This window comes from Sapajus apella, unplaced genomic scaffold (assembly GCF_009761245.1).
Source record: "Sapajus apella isolate SASKATOON/1434 unplaced genomic scaffold, GSC_monkey_1.0 scaffold2, whole genome shotgun sequence".
Lineage (NCBI taxonomy): Eukaryota > Metazoa > Chordata > Mammalia > Primates > Cebidae > Sapajus > Sapajus apella.
Genome location: NW_022436942.1, coordinates 64,533,974 through 64,551,019, shown reverse-complemented (window position 1 = coordinate 64,551,019; position 17,046 = coordinate 64,533,974). Strand labels below are relative to the sequence as shown.

Here is a 17,046-nt window from a genome sequence, read left to right as displayed (position 1 = left end):
TATGTGTTTTAGAAATATAGACTAATAGGGCTGGGCGAAGTGGTTCATGCCTATAATCCCAGCAGTTTCGGAGGCCAAGGTGGGTAAGTCCAGGATATCAGGTGGATGACACAGCAAAACACCATCTCTACTAAAAATACAAAAATCAGCTGGGCATGGTGGCACAAGCATGTAGTCCCAGCTATTTGGGAAGCTGAGGTGGGAGGACTGCTTGAGCCTGGGAGGCAGAAGTTGCAGTGAGCCAATATTGCACCACTGTGGGAAGGGGGAAAGGGGGTGGGGGGAGGGGGGAAAGGGGCTGGGGAGGGGGGAAAGGGAGAGCAGAGGGAAGGGGAGGGGAGAGGAGGGGGGAAGGCAGGCTGGCTAATAGCATAAAGCTGGAGACAAATTTCTGGGTGTTTTGTGAACACAGCTTTATTAAACAAGTTCATTATAAAGTAGAAAAGCTGGTACTGTTTTTGAGACAAAATGTTAAAACAACAGCAGCACCAGCAGAATAAAAGAAAAAGGAAAGTGGGACAAATCTAAGACTTTACACATACCTGGATCTAAAGGACATTCATTCAGTTTGGCAAATTCTGCTGGCGTTTTTCCTGTAAGAACACAGTTTGAACTACGTAACATTATGGGCATTCTGTATAAAATAAAACAAAAGAAAATATCACATTAGACTGTCATTGAATTGCAAAAAAATATAAAACATGCAGTTTTGTATATAAAACATAGACAAACACATCTCACTAAGGGGTCTGTCTACATATACGTTAGAAAAGGCAGAGGAATAGCAATTACATGGAAGCCAAGCAAAAGTAAGTATTTTCTCAGGCATGCTGCTCATCTAGTACAGATGATAAAAACTCAGGCTGGGTGCAGCAGCTCATGCCTGTAATCCCAGCACTTTGGGAGGCCAAAGTGGGTAGATTGCTTGAGGCAATGAGTTTGAAAGCAGCCTGGCCAACATGGTGAAACCCCATCTCTACTAAAAACACAAATTTAGCTGGGTGTGGTAGTGTGTGCCTATAGTCCCAGCTACTCAGGAGGCTGAGACAGGAGAATCGCTTGAACTCAGAGGTGGAAGTTGTCGTGAGCTGGGATTGTGCCACTGCACTCCAGAGCGAGGCTCTGCTTCAAAAAACAAAACAAACAAAAAACTCAAATGTTTGGTTTAAACTTTGCATACAGGCTTTAGTGAGAGTCAGAAATGACAGCAACAACTTCCCTCATGGAAGACAAAGTGATTTCCATCCGTTACTTGGAAATAGCACAATGCATCAAGGTGTACGGAATAAGAGGCTATTAAAACTAACCAGGCAGTTTGGGAAAAAGAACTAAGCAAAACTTACTAGAAATGGACATTTTAAGCACTGACTTAAAAATGTAGAAATAGGTTGGATAATAATGCATTTGACACTGCTGAAGATATAACTACTGAGTTAAAAAAGGCATCTGAAGAAATTATTGAGAATATATTTCAGAAAGACATAGAGATGGAAGATATGAAAGAGCGTTTAAGAGTCATGGAAGGATAGAGAGAGAACAACTAATAAACATCTAATCAGACTTCTAGATGGTGAAAATACACAGAATGGGCGAGAAGTCCTATTCAAAGAGATAATAGCTGTAAATTTTTAAAGATCTATGAAAGCCATAAATCCTCACAGTAACATTTACACAACATAAATAAAAAGAAAGCTACACCTAAGCATATCACAGTGAAGACACTAAACACCAAAACAAGATAAGATTTAAAGCCCAGCTTTAAAAAAAGGGAAGCTACCAAAAAGGGAAGGATGCCTGGAAGCACAATAACTTCACAACAATCAATCACAGAGCAATGTGCTCAAAGTCCTGAGAGAATATAATTGCCAACCTCTATTTGTTTATCCTGCTAAGTATTCACTCAGAATGAGGTCAACATAAGGATATTTTCAGACAAAAACTGAGGTAAGTTAATACACTAAATAAACTTCTAAACTTTATAAGACAATAACAATTTCTAATTTATGGGTTTAAAAAAACAAGCCAAAAACAGTGGCTCACGCCTGCAATTCCCAATACTTTGGGAGGTCAAGGTGGGTGGATCACTTGAGCCCAGGAGTTCGAGACCAGCCTGGGCAACATGGTGAAACCCCGTTTCTTTAAAAAAAAAAAAAAAAAAATGCGGCCGGGCGCAGTGGCTCAAGCCTGTAATCCCAGCACTTTGGGAGGCCGAGGCGGGTGGATCACGAGGTCAAGAGATCGAGACCATCCTGGTCAACATGGTGAAACCCCGTCTCTACTAAAACTACAAAAAATTAGCTGGGCATGGTGGCACGTGCCTGTAATCCCAGCTACTCAGGAGGCTGAGGCAGGAGAATTGCCTGAACCCAGGAGGCAGAGGTTGCGGTGAGCCGAGATCGCGCCATTGCACTCCAGCCTGGGTAACAAGAGCGAAACTCTGTCTCAAAAAAAAAAAAAAAAAAAAATTAACTAGGTGTGGTGGTGATGCACTTATAGTCCCAGTTACTCAGGAGGCTGGAGGTGGGAGGATCATTTGAGCCCAAAAGGTTGAGGTTGCAGTGAGTCATCTGAGTGTACCATTGCACTTCAGCCTGGGTGACAGAGTGAGACCCTGTCTCAAAAGGACCAAAACAAAACAAGATAGAACAAAACTTTGGTACGACAAAAGCATGTAACTCAAAGTGATTGATCTGATCCAAGTTAAAGCTTTCTAAGGTCTTTGTTCTTGCCAGGAGGAGAATAAAGACATTGTTTACTTTCAAACTTTGTTAAGTATGCTTTTCAAAATTTCCAAGGTAACATAAACAGAAATATTGTATGTGACTTTTAAATCAATTGGGGAAGGGTTAGAAAAAAAGTTTTCCATTACCTAAGAAACAAAAATGGAAAAAAAAAATAAAACATGAAAAGCTACACAGTTTTAAAATATAAAATAAGTTGACAGATTTATATTCAAATATATGTATATATGTATGTATATATATAAAACAAATATAAATGAACTACATACTCAAGACAAATTTTTTAAAAATCTAGCCATATGTAGTTTACTTCAACTAAACTCAAAACACAAGGACATGTAAGAGTTCTTTTTTTTTTTTTGAGATGAAGTCTCTCTCTGTTGTCCAGGCTGGAGTACAGTGGCACAATCTCGACTCACTGCAACATCTGCCTTCTGGGTTCAAGCAATTCTCACACCTCAGTCTCTAAGGTAGCTGGGATTACAGACGTGTACCACCACAACTAGATAATTTTTGTATTTTTAGTAAAGACAAGGTTTCATCATGTTGGCCAGGCTGGTCTCGAACTCCTGACCACAGGTGATCTGCTGGCCTCAGCCTCTCGAAGTGTTGGGATTACAGGCATAAGTCACCATGCCCAGCACATATAAAAGATTAAAAAGACAATAATTTTTTTAAAATGATATACCAGAAATATAACCAAAAGAAAGCAAATGTGGCTATACTAAGAGCAGACGAAGTAAGATTCAAGGCAAAGAATATCACCAGAGATAAAGAAGATAAATATATAATAATCAAAGGTTCAATTCACCAGGAAGACTAAACAATTTTAAACTTCTATGCACCTAATATCATAGCTTCAAAAAAACAAAGATACACAAAAACATACGGAAAATGGACAAATCCACCTTGATAGTGGGAGATTTTAACATGCCTAATTGATAGAACAAACAAATCAAAAAGCAATTAAGATATACAAAACATCTAAACAACACAATTAACAAGTTTGATCTGACGGAAAAACACAGACAATGGCACAAAACAACTGAAGAATACCCCTTGTTTCCAAATGAACATGAAATAGTTATAGAAACAGGTGTACAAAGTTCCAAAAATTGACATAAAGCACCAATTGGGAAATTTTAAGTCTTCTAAATAACTCAGATTAAAAAGGAAATCATAATGGGAAGATAGGAATAAGAATATTCTCATTTCAGAGGCAGTGATAATCCTCATTCAGTTGCAGAGGGGTGCTAATGACTTTCGGTTTCTGGAGCTGGCTGTCAACATGTCCTTTCCTAAGGCACCCCTGAAACGATTCAACGACCCTTCTGGTTGTGCACCATCTCCAGGTGCTTACGATGTTAAAACTTCAGAGGTATTGAAAGGACCAGTATCCTTTCAGAAATCACAAAGATTTAAACAACAAAAAGATTCTAAACAAAATCTTAATGTTGACAAAGATACTACCTTGCCTTCTTCAGCTAGAAAAGTTAAGTCTTCAGAATCAAAAGAATCTCAAAAGAATGATAAAGATTTGAAGATATCAGAAAAAGGATTTGTGTTCTTATACAGGAACATGGTGCTCAGGACAGGCGGATCCAGGATCTGGAAACTGAGTTGGAAAAGACGGAAGCAAGGCTAAACGCTGCATTCAGGGAAAAAACATCTCTCTCTGCAAATAACGCTTCACTGGAAAAACAACTTACTGAATTGACCAGGACTAATGAACTACTAAAATCTAAGTTTTTGGAAAATGGTAACCAGAAGAATTTGGGAATTCTAAGCTTGGAGCTGATGAAACTTAGAAACAAAAGAGAAACAAAGATGAGGGATCTGATGGCTAAGCAAGAAGGCATGGAAATGAAGCTGCAGGTCACCCAAAGGAGTCTCAAAGAGTCTCAGGGGCAAATAGCCCAACTGGAGGGAAAACTTGTTTCAATGGAGAAAGAAAAGATTGATGAAAAATCTGAAACAGAAAAACTCTTAGAATATATCCAAGAAATTAGTTGTGCTTCAGATCAAGTGGAAAAATACAAGCTAGATATTGCCCAGTTAGAAGAAAATTTGAAGGAGAAGAATCATGAAATTTTAAGCCTTAAGCAGTCTCTTGAGAAAATTATTGTTATATTATCTAAACAAGTAGAAGACCTAAATGCGAAAGGTCTGCTGCTTGAAAAAGAAAAAGAAGATCATGTCAATAGGAATAGAGAACATAATGAAAATCTAAATGCTGAGATGTGAAACCTAAAACAGAAGTTTATTATTGAACAACAGGAACGTGAAAAGTTTCAACAAAAGGAATTACAAGAATTATCTTCTAGTCTTCATCAGAAGCTGTGTTCTTTTCAAGAGGAGATGGTTAAAGAGAAGAATCTCTTTGAGGAAGAACTAAAACAAGCACTGGATGAGCCTGATAAATTACAGCAAAAGGAGGAACAATCTGAAAGGCTGGTCAAGCAATTGGAAGAGGAAACAAAATCTAGAGCTGAGGAATTAAAACTCCTAGAAGAAAAGCTGAAAGGGAAGGAGGCTGAACTGGAGAAAAGTAGTGCTGTTCATATCCAGGCCACCCTGCTTTTGCAGGAAAAGTTTAACAGTACAGTGCAAAGCCTTGAAGATGTTACTGCTCAATTTGAAAGCTATAATGCGTTAACAGCCAGTGAGATAGAAGATCTTAAGCTGCAGAACTCATCATTACAGGAAAAAATGGCCAAGGCTGGAAAAAATGCAGAAGATATTCAGGGTCAGATATTGGCAACTGAGAGCTCAAATCAAGAATATGCAAGGATGCTTCTAGATCTACAGACCAAGTCAGCACTAAAAGTAAGAGAAATTAAAGAAATCACAGTTTCTTCTTTTCAAAAAACAACCGATTTGCCGAACCAACTCAAGCAACAAGAAGAAGATTTTATAAAACAACTGGAAGATGAAGGAGCAAGAAAAGCTGGAAAAGAAAATACAATGGCAGAATTAACTGAAGAAATTAACAAGTGGCGTCTCATTTACGAAGAACTGTATAATAAAATAAAACCTTTCCAGCTACAACTAGATGCTTTCAAAGCAGAAAAACAGGCATTGTTGAATGAATATGGTGCAGCTCAGGAACAGCTAAATAAAATAAGAGATTCATATGCTAAATTATTGGGTCATCAGAATTTAAAACAAAAAAATCAAGCATGTCGTGAAGTTGAAAGATGAAAATAGCCAACCCAAATCGGAAGTATCAAAACTCCGCTGTCTGCTTGCTAAAAAAAAAAACAAACTGAGACAAAACTTCAAGATGAATTGAATAAAGTCCTAGGTATCAAACGCTTTGATCCTTCAAAGGCTTTTCATCATGAAAGTAAAGAAAATTTTGCCCTGAAAACCCCATTAAAAGAAGGCAATACAAACTGTTACTAAGCTCCTGTGTAGTGTCAGGAATCATGGAAGTAAACATCTGAAAAACCTGTTGAAGATTATTTCATTCATATTATTATTGATATTGTTATTAATATGTTTGACATGGGTATTTTATAATGTTGTATTTAATTTTAACTGCCTATCCTTAAGTATGTGAAAGGAACATTTTTTACCAAAGTGTCTTTTGACATTTTATTTTTTCTTATAAATACCTCCTTCCTAATGCTCACCTTCATCATCTCATTCTGAACCCTCTCGCTGGCTTTCCAGCTTGCAGTGCATCTGATCAACTCAATATTCCTTTAAGTCAGTATCATATTATTATCCCCCTGTTCTGAAACCTTAGTTTCAAGAGTCTAATCTCCAGATTTTTCAGCTTGATCCTGGGGGTCTTTTCTAGTCTGAGCTTCTTTAGCTAGGCTAAAACACCTGGGCGTATTCTGGCCTCTACTTTGATTCTAATAATGCTCACTCTGTCCTGCCTATTATCCTTCCACTTGTCCAGTTCAAATAATAAGGACAAGCCTAACTTCATAGGAACCTCTCTATCTTTAATCAGTTGTTTAATAATTTACAGGTTCTTAGGCTCCATCCTATTTGTATTAAATTTGGCCTTTAAGCCTGCATTTTTAACAAAGCCTTCAGTTAATTCTTAGATACACTAAAAATCCAAGAAACTCTGCATGTAATTATTACTTTATAGTTTGTCATATAGCGCTTGTCATCTGCATGTCTACTGAGCATTTTATATTTATGTAACATGAAATAAAGTTATACAGTAAGTAATTTAACCAAAAAAAAAAAAAAAAGAATATTCTCATTTCATATCAAGGGAAATGAACACACTGACTAAAGTTATATAATATGACATAAAGATATAAAATATTAGTTACTACAGCAACCAAAAAGAGAATTAAAAACAAGAAGGAGAATTTGGAGGAGGAAGGGAGAAGCAAAGTAGGTGACACAAATAAGCTAAGACATAACCCATATATCAGGAGGCAAAAAATGTCTGTATTTAATGTATCAAGAAATAGAGGTCAAAGCATTGCATTTAGCTATGAATACTGGCCAGGCATGGTGGCTCACACCTGTAATCCCAGCACCTTGGAAGGCCAAGGTGAGTGGATCACATGAGGTCAGGAGTTCACAATCAGCCTGACCAACATGGTGAAACCCCATCTCTACTAAAAATACAAAAAAATTAGCCACACGTGGTGGCAGACACCTGTAATTCCAGCTACTTGGGAATTTGAGGCAGGTGAATCACTTGAACCTGGGAGGCAGAGGTTGCAGTGAGCTGAGATCATGCCACTGTACTCCAGCCTGGACAACAGAGTGAGACTGTCTCAAAACAAAACACACACACACACACACACACACACACACACACACACACACACAAACACTAAAGTTATGGATATAATAACCCCCAGAAAAAATAACAGAAATTATTATGAATTTGGGAATGGGTCTAAAGATGAGGAAGGGCAGGGAGGGAGGTTACTATTTTGAATCAAATGTTCTTATGTACTGTTTGATTTCTAACCAAATATAAATACAATTTGGATTAAACTAAAATCTTTTTACTCCAAAAAATAAACGAGATTACGTATGTAATTTAGATAATGCATAGTACATATAAGCATTCTAATTAATAGAGGTCATTTTTTATGAATGCAGAGCTAACAAACAATATTGCCTATCATAGTATGGCACATAGTAGGTATTCAACAAATATTACTTACATGCTCCCTCTTTAAACCAGGATTTAAACCCAAAATCTTACTAATTTATGTTTTCCTCTAGTCTCTCTTGCCTTTCCTTCACAAAAGTCAATCCAGTTCATAATTTAGCAACGGTCCAAAATTTAAATGGACACAAGTATGGTCCATATATAAGACAGAAAGAAGTTCTCGTCTTAACACTGATAAATAATCCTGCTAAAACCAGGATATTTTAATATCTTACTTATTTTTCTAACTGAAGAATGAGGAGAGAAACAATACAAATTACCCATTCCTTTGAGGGAAATATATATGTTTGCTTTAACATAAAATTCTAGACTTCTAGACCACTTACCAAATGGTGCAGTAATTACATACGCCTGTCTTCCCTGACAGCTGTGAATGAAGGCAGCCAATAGGAGCTGTATTTTGTGTATCTTTTACTCACCTAAGTACTCAGCAACATACATAAGAAGTGACAGGCAGTTGGTGTACATTTGTTAAACAAATGGATATTTATTAAGCTCTTAGCACTTTTGAGAGGGGAAAACCACTTGAACAGAAATTATGTGGATTAAATCTAAAGTCTAATACCATTATTAAACTCAGAATATTGTGGGTTTTGTCCATTTCTACAGGAGAGTCAATATATTTCCCTAATCAGGAAAGGCAGACTGCAAAAATCCAAGTGGATACTATCATTTCCAAACCTGTACCAGGCAAATGAATAATTTCTCCCTTAAATACTTGTAGATGAGAAAGTGTTTCCCTAGCATCTTAGAGTTATAGTAGGAAAGGAAAACATTTTCCTCAATTTTTTAGGAAAGGTTTTACCATTAATAAATAGTAACAACCCCAACTATGTGCTGGACATTATTCTAAGTGCTTTACATGTGCTGACTCTTTCGACCCATGAAATAGGCAGCATTTCCTTCATTTTTCAGATGTGGAAATGGGGTCACATCACAGGGCTGGCATCCAGGCAGTGTGGCTCTAATACAGATTTCATTTCTCACCTGCCGATGGGTAAGGCATTGCGGATAATCCTCTGGCTGCCTCGGGTATATTCAATATCCACTGTAATGGGGGCAGAGTATGTCATGTCCCTCAAACGGCACTGAAAGACAATCACGTATCTGACAGTTACTGCTCTTTCTGTAATAGAGTCCTGACCACTTCAAAGTGCTCCTTCTGCAGAAGTATGGCCCACATTGAACTCTGATCCCCTTTTCTCAGAATATCCCCCACCCCGCCCCATTTTTAAATTATCTTTTAAGAGTATATATTAAGGGCAGACTCTGAGTTCAAGCAAGTCCAATTAAAGTAAGGTTCATAATTACCTCATGAGGGGACACTGGTCTAGTTACATTGAAGCTTTCTTCAACATCAGGTAGCCCAACATAGATATTAAGATATCTGAAAAGCAAGTTAGTGCAGTATGAATTATACTTCTTCAAAGACCATAAAAGCAAACAAGCTATTTTCCTTCCAAATGCAAAGATTATGTTTTGACAAATGCTTATCTTGATAAGGATGACAAATTGAGTATTAAAATTGGAGATCTTCTTGAAGTGACTGTACATATAGCTTTACAAAGGAGGGAAAACATTGCCAAAGTATCTTTTAAAAAATAATACGGGCCAGGCATGGTGGCTCACGCCTATAATCCTAGCACTTTGGAAGGCCAAGGCGGGTGGATCACTTGAGGTTGGGAGTTCGAGACCAGCCTGACCAACACGGAGAAACCCTGTCTCTACTAAAAATATGAAATTAGCTGGGCATGGTGGTGCATGCCTGTGATCCCAGCTACTCGGGAGGCTGAGGCAGGAGAATCACTTGAACCCAGGAGGCAGAGATTGCCGTGAGCCGAGATCGTGCCATTGCACTCCAGCCTGGGCAACAAGAGCAAAACTCCATTTCAAAAAAAAAAAAATTGTAAATCTCTTTACAAAATTACTAGAAATACAGCTCCCTAAAAACAATACTTAATGAAAGAAAGAGCAAAGTGCAAAGAGTACTGATGGTATGGAAACAGGGTGGAAAGAACTGGAAGTGGAACAACTATTTTCTGAATATACCTTTTTGTGCAGGTCTAACTCTTACAATCATAATAATGTTTCACATACTGAAAAAATAAAGGAACTAACGTTAAGTAACCCTGGGAGACAGTATTTTGATTGGACATTGTAAGGCTAAAGATAAAAAGGACAGTGCACAAATATTACACTCTAGTAAATCTTATACTCACAGAGATATGAGTTAACAATTCTGGAACTTTATGTATAGTCTAGGATTGAAAAAAAAGTACAGATAATGGAAGTCAGAATTCTCATTATTGGGATAAAAGTTACAAGTAAAAGGGAAAACGTTAGAATGAGTCCTGCAGTGTTGAACTGAAAGTGGAGATATCAGTCTGCATGGTTTTTAATACATGTAAAAATGCATAGGATAAAGAAATACAGATGTGTCTGCACGTATGTGTTCATATACATGCAGATATTTCTGAACTCTGCCTGCTGAAATCTTAGTGTCCATATCTTGGATTCTAAATACTGTTTTCCAGTAAAAGGAACTCTAGGAATCCTTGGATTCCCAACACAGGACAGGGACATATCAGATGAACCACATCTTATGGTACGAGAAAGCAAAGGAGTGCTCAAAAAATAATGGTGGCATCTTGAAAGGACACAGGAGTCAATCTGAAGGGTCTCCCTATGGTCAAAGCTAAAACAGTCTGAACAACAGAAAAATGATAGTACTGGATATATATATGAGAGTACTCATAGAATAAAATAAAACATCCATGAGTCCAAATTGATATAAATTAATATATAGAGAGATAAATGAGGGGAAGAGAAAGCTATTCCATACAGAATTTCAGTATCAATGCAGAAGGAATGATGGAAATAAAGATTCACCATTAGGTAAGCACCACAATAACTGTTTTAAGAATCATCAGTGTATGCTAAAATTGTTGGTGAAATTATGAGAAACGTTATTTGCATAGTCGCGAAGAATCTGCCCGTAAGATACTTATTTTTTTTTGAGACGGAGTTTCACTCATGTTACCCAGGCTAGAGTGCAATGGCGCGATCTTGGCTCACCGCAACCTCCGCCTCCTGGGTTCAGGCAATTCTCCTGCCTCAGCCTCCTGAGTAGCTGGGATTACAGGCATGCGCCACCATGCCCAGCTAATTTTTTGTATTTTTAGTAGAGACGGTGTTTCATCATGTTGACCAGGATGGTCTCGATCTCTTGACCTCATGATCCACCCGCCTCGGCCTCCCAAAGTGCTGGGATTACAGGCTTAAGCCACCGCGCCCGACCCCCATAAGATACTTATTAATTACAAAAGGAAAAATAACTTTTCAGTGGAGAAGTCTGTAAGATTTTACCTTAACCAGGTGAACAAAGTTAAAATCATCAGCAATAAAATATAGTGGCATCTGTAACCCCAATACGAATCAGTGGGAATAGCTTAAAACATTGCTTCTGTGGTATTCTTGCCAAAAATGCATAACCCAATCTAATAATGATCAAATGTCATACAAACTCAAATTTAAGGAACTTCTACAAATATTGAGCAGATTGTTCAAAAGTATCAGTCACGAAAGACTAAGAAAGACTGGGGGACTTCAAAAATTGAGGAGACTAAGGATACACGACAATTAAACATAACATGGAGCTCTGGATTGATTCCTACACCAGAAAACGATATTTGTGAAAAAACATCAAATGAGATCTATAGATTAGTAGACAACATCGTATCAGTGCTAACTTCCTGGTTTTATCATTGTGCTATGATTATGTAAGATGTTAGTATCAGTGAAAGCTTGGCAAAGGATATTAAAGAACTCCTTGTACTATTTTTGCAATTTTTCTTTTAAACTTAAAATTATTTCAAAATAAAAATTTAAATATTTAAAATCTAATAGTTTCAAAAACTTCACAATCATAACTCGTTATAATTTGCCAATTAAAAATGTAATTTGAGCACTTTATAATAGAAGACAATTATTTTATTTTATCTTACTTCATTTTAGTTTATTTTTTTGAGTTGGAGTCTCACTGTCACCCAGGCTGGTGTATAGAGGCACAATCTCAGCTCACTGCAACCTCCGCCTCCCGGGCTCAAGTAATTCTCCTGCCTCAGCCTCCCAAGTAGCTGGGATTGCAGATGTGCACCACCATGACTGGGTAATTTTTGTATTTTTAGTAGAAACAGGTTTTCACCATGTTGGCCAGGCTGGTCTTGAACTCCCGACCCCCGGTGATCTGCCCACCTTGACCTCCCAAAGTGCTGGGATTATAGGCGTGAGCCGCTGTGCCCGGCCAAGACAATGATTTTAAAAGAATTTTGATAGCAACTTCACTCACTTTTAAAAATGTTAGACATAACCCAAACAGCAAATTAAGAATAGTTGGTTCCTTACTTTAAGTACCACATAGGGTCAGCGTCACTTGTAACCTTTTCATTGGCTTTCATTATCTTCTTTATCTGTAGTGGAAAATGCAACATTAGGAAAGACTCCAGCTTCCAATTAATCCTTGGTTTATGTCTAATGTCTGATGCTTACCTCTACATTAATAAAATAGTTAAACGAATCTATATGCTGTTTCACAAGGCCTTTCACCTAAACAGATAGAAAGTAAACAGTAGGTTAGCAACAAAATAATAGATCATGTAATGGAATCTAATCATGGGTGAACATCAAATTTTTCTCAAAATCAAAGTGAGAAAAAAATCCACGAATTTAACAAATCTTTTCATTAATGTGTTCTAATTCCATTTCCGCATCATCTTACTAGTATATCCTCAAGAGTTTTCCTCCTTGAGAAGAAATCTGACTCTTGGAAATCAAAATATGAGTACATGAATATATGGCCATGTGCCACATAACAACATTTCATTCTACTATGAACCACATATATGACAGCAGTCCCATAAGATTATAATGGAGCTGAAAAATTCCTGTCGCCTAATGACTTACGGCTTGATTTGATTTCATAGAGTATATTTCTGAAAAGACTGACCCTTTCCTCAAGAAGAGCCTCCAACAGGTCCTTCAGGAAGTACTGCAGAAGCAGCCACTGCTATCATAGAAGATGATCACTCTATGTGTTACCGTCCATGAAGACCCTCCAGTGGGACAAGGCAGTGATACTGATGATTCTGGCCTTGGCTAATGTGTGTATTTGTATCTTAGGTTTCAACAACAGAAAAAAATAGAGACAGAGTCTCCCTCTATTGACCAGGCTGGAGTACAGTGGTGCAATCTCAGCTCACTACAATGTCAGCCTCCCAGGATCAAGCAGTTCACGTGCCTCAGCCTTCTGAGTGGCTGGGATTACAGGTGCCCGCCACCATGCCCAGCTAATTTTTGTATTTTTAGTAGAAATGGGGTTTCACTATATTGGCCAGGCTAGTCAGTCTCGAACTCCCTGCCTCAAATTATCTGCCTGCCTCGGCCTCCCAAAGTGCTGGGATTACAAGCGTGAGCCACTGTGCCTAGCACCTTCTTCTCCATTTATGTACAGCTTCTTTTAAAAAATAAAAATGCCAGGCAAGGTTTCACATTCCTACAGTCACAGCTACTCAGGAGGCAGAGGCAGGAGGATCACTCAAACCCAAGAGTTGAAATCCACAGCCTGAGCAATGTAGAAAGACTCAGTCTTCTACAGGTAAAGAAAAAAAATTTTCTTGATCTTACTACCATTTTATTTGATTCTTGATCACTCCCCTACTTAAAAACTCAATAGCTTTGTAAGGCTTTTAGAAAAAAAGCCAAATCCTTAGCATGGCTTTCAAATCTGATAAGAAATCTGGCCCTGACAACTTTCCCAGCCTCATTTTCCAGCATCCTGCCCTCTGTCCATAACACCCAACTGAACTGGACAAAACGCTACTCATTTTTCTTTTTTCTTTTTTTTTGAGATGGAGTCTCGTACTCTCGTGCTATTGCCCAGACTGGAGTGCAGTGGCACAATCTTCGCTCACTGCAACTTCCGCCTCCCAGGTTCAAGCGATTCTCCTGCCTCAGCTTCCCAAGTAGCTGGGATTACAGGCACCTGCCACCATGCCCAGCTAATTTTTTTGTATTTTAGTAGGGATCGGGTTTCACTTTGTTGGCCAGGCTGGTCTCAATCTCCTGACCTCGTGATATACCCACCTCGGCCTCCCAAAGTGCTGGTATTACAGGTGTGAGCCACTGCACCTGGCCTCATATTTCAAGTTTCCATTCTTTCTTTTTTTTTTTTTTTTTCCGAGACGGAGTTTCACTCTTGTTACCCAGGCTGGAGTGCAATGGCGCGATCTCGGCTCACCGCAACCTCCGCCTCCTGGGTTCGGGCAATTCTCCTGCCGCAGCCTCCTGAGTAGCTGGGATTACATTACAGGCACATGCCACCATGCCCAGCTAATGTTTTGTATTTTTAGTAGAGACGGGGTTTCACCATGTTGACCAGGATGGTCTCGATCTCTTGACCTCGTGATCCACCCGCCTCGGCCTCCAGAAGTGCTGGGATTACAGGCTTGAGCCACCGCGCCCGGCTCAAGTTTCCATTCTTTCACTTAGCACAATGGTTTCAAGATTCATCCATGTTGCAGCATGTAATAGTGCTTGATTTCTTTTTATTGCCAAATAATACTCCATTGTACAGATATATCCCATTTTGCGTATCCATCCAGCAGTTGATGTTCATTTTATGAATAATGCTGCTATGAGCATTTGTGTACAGGTTTCTGCCTGGACACGTTTTTCTCTTGGGCAGATACCTAGGAATGGAATTGGTGGAGGATGTGGTAACTTTTTATTTAACCATTTGAGAAACTGCCAGCCTGTTTTCCAAAGTGGCTATAACACTTTACCTTCCCATCAGTAGAGCAAGATGGTTCCCGTTCCTCCACATCATTAACATTTGATTCTGATTATAGTTATCCTAGAGGGTGCCAAGTGGTCTCTCACTCTGATACACACTACTTCTTAACGTAAGCTCTTAGAAACTGAATTGAAGCCCGACACCACATCATTTCATATTCAGCAGCTCCCCTGACTGGTCGCTGTTTCCTGCAGACCCTGTGGAGACTCCTCTTGAACACCTTGATTGAGACATGCTCTCTGCACTCAGCTTTCAGCTTAAACCATCTTCTCTTAAGATGTGGTTTATGTCTCATTTCATTTGGGTGGGCCTTTCTGACCATCACTCTTTTGCCAATAGTACTTTGGCTTTTAATCATGTGTCATGCTACTATGCATGTTTTACTACTTCTCTCTAAAATTAAGACTACCACTCCCCAAACATGCACCTTTCAGTCAGCGATTTTACCTTATAATTCCAAAACTAGCAACACAGCTATACAAAATCAAAAAACGTTGGTGACAAAAACTTAATCTTTAAAAAATGGCGTATTTCAGCTGGGCATGGTGGCTCACGGCTATAATCCCAGCACTTTGGGAGGTCAAGGAGGGCAGATCACAAGGTCAGGAGTTCAAGACTAGCCTGACCAACATGGTGAAACCCTGTCTTTAAAAAAAATTTTTTTTAATGGCTTATTTCTTGACTTTTTCATCTGAAAAATAAGCAATTATTATTAAATGTGAAATAATTACCTTTAAAAATGCTGGGAGCAGCCTCCATTTTTCCTGTGAACCAAAACAAGAATATCAGAACTCTGTACCAGCAACGATACTTTCATAAGCTGTTTTACTGTACCAAAATAAGCAAAGGAAAGTAAATCGAAACAGAAAGAACAAATTTTAACCACTTTTATGGAAATCACGTGTGTGCACATGCATATAAGTATGTATGTACATACACACACTACAGATTTTCTAAATAGAATATAACTTAATCTCTTCTTGATGACTCAAAAGTTTAAGCACTTTTCAATCCTTTATTCTCATGACACTTCCTAAGTGGGGTTTGCCAGTTTGATAAAGGGAAAAAAATAAGGCTCAGAGAGTCTGGTGGAGGAGCTGGGTCTCAACACCCAAAGGGAGTTCTTTCTCCCTCCCATTCTCTCAACTATTGTCTGATCAGAGCTCATCTCAGGGCTACAGAAGGCTGGCACATATGGTGACTGCTTCCTATATTGCCTGAGCAACTGGAGGGTTAGTTACAACTTACGGAGATGAGAAACGTAGTAACGGCAGGTTTAGGTGTGGAGGGGCTACCAGAAATTTGGTTTAGGTGTGTTAAGCTTGAGATCTCCATTGGACATTCAGGCAGAAATGTCAAGGAGGCAACAAATGAGTCTGGAATTCCGTAATGGAGTAGCCTGGAGATGTAAACTAGGGAGATATTAACAACTGGATGACAATTAAAGGCATGTGATGGATGAGATCACCTGTGGAGTGTAGATGGAGAAGAGTTCCACAAAGTGAGACCAACCAAGAACAATCCAACAATTAGAAAGGAGGAGCAGGAGGCAGCTCCAGCAAAGGAGACCAAGGAGTGGCCCGGGAGGGTGGGAGACTCCTGGATACAGTCAAACACATTTTCCAGAAGGGAGGCAGGCAATGCTAATCTATGATGACAGAAATCAAAAGGTGGTTGGGGGGGGATAGACAGAAAAAGGTCATAAGGGAACTTTCTGGGGTGATGGAAATGTCCACATATAGCACATAACTGTAAAACTAATGTAACTGAATATCTAGAATCCATAGATTTTATTATATAAATTATGCCTAAATTTAAAAATAGAAAAATGACAATGATATAGGTTGAACTGTGTCCCTCACAAAAATCATATGCTAAAGTCCTAACCCCCAGTAATCAGAATGTAACTGTTTTTGAAGATGGGGTCTTGATAAAGGTGACTAAGTAAAATGAGTCATTAAGATGAGCCCTAATCCAATACAACTAGTGTCCTTATAAAAAAAAAAAGAGGCCGGGCGCGGTGGCTCAAGCCTGTAATCCCAGCACTTTGGGAGGCCGAGGCGGGTGGATCACGAGGTCAAGAGATCGAGACCATCCTGGTCAACATGGTGAAACCCCGTCTCTACTAAAAATACAAAACATTAGCTGGGCATGGTGGCGCGTGCCTGTAATCCCAGCTACTGAGGAGGTTGAGGCAGGAGAATTGCCTGAACCCAGGAGGCGGAGGTTGCGGTGAGCCGAGATCGCACCATTGCACTCCAGCCTGGGTAACAAGAGTGAAACCCCATCTCTCA

General features: G+C 38.9%; 1 protein-coding gene and 1 pseudogene across 3 annotated transcripts in view; one reads left to right on the top strand and one right to left on the bottom strand.

Moving 5' to 3' along the window:
- POLR3B (RNA polymerase III subunit B) overlaps positions 1-17,046 on the bottom strand; it is a 145,330-nt gene that overhangs the window by 123,285 nt on the left and 4,999 nt on the right. For both annotated transcript variants that reach the window (XM_032285721.1, XM_032285728.1), the window contains exons 2-7: positions 15,484-15,516; positions 12,451-12,507; positions 12,307-12,371; positions 9,214-9,289; positions 8,890-8,990; positions 543-634 (exon numbers count right to left, since the gene is read on the bottom strand). In XM_032285721.1, coding sequence (XP_032141612.1) covers positions 543-634; positions 8,890-8,990; positions 9,214-9,289; positions 12,307-12,371; positions 12,451-12,507; positions 15,484-15,516 — 424 coding nt within the window. The remainder of the gene's footprint in view (positions 1-542; positions 635-8,889; positions 8,991-9,213; positions 9,290-12,306; positions 12,372-12,450; positions 12,508-15,483; positions 15,517-17,046) is intronic.
- Positions 3,966-6,653, top strand: LOC116556391 (annotated as a pseudogene). Its single transcript, XR_004270974.1, has one exon. The product of XR_004270974.1 is annotated as a hyaluronan mediated motility receptor pseudogene (transcript).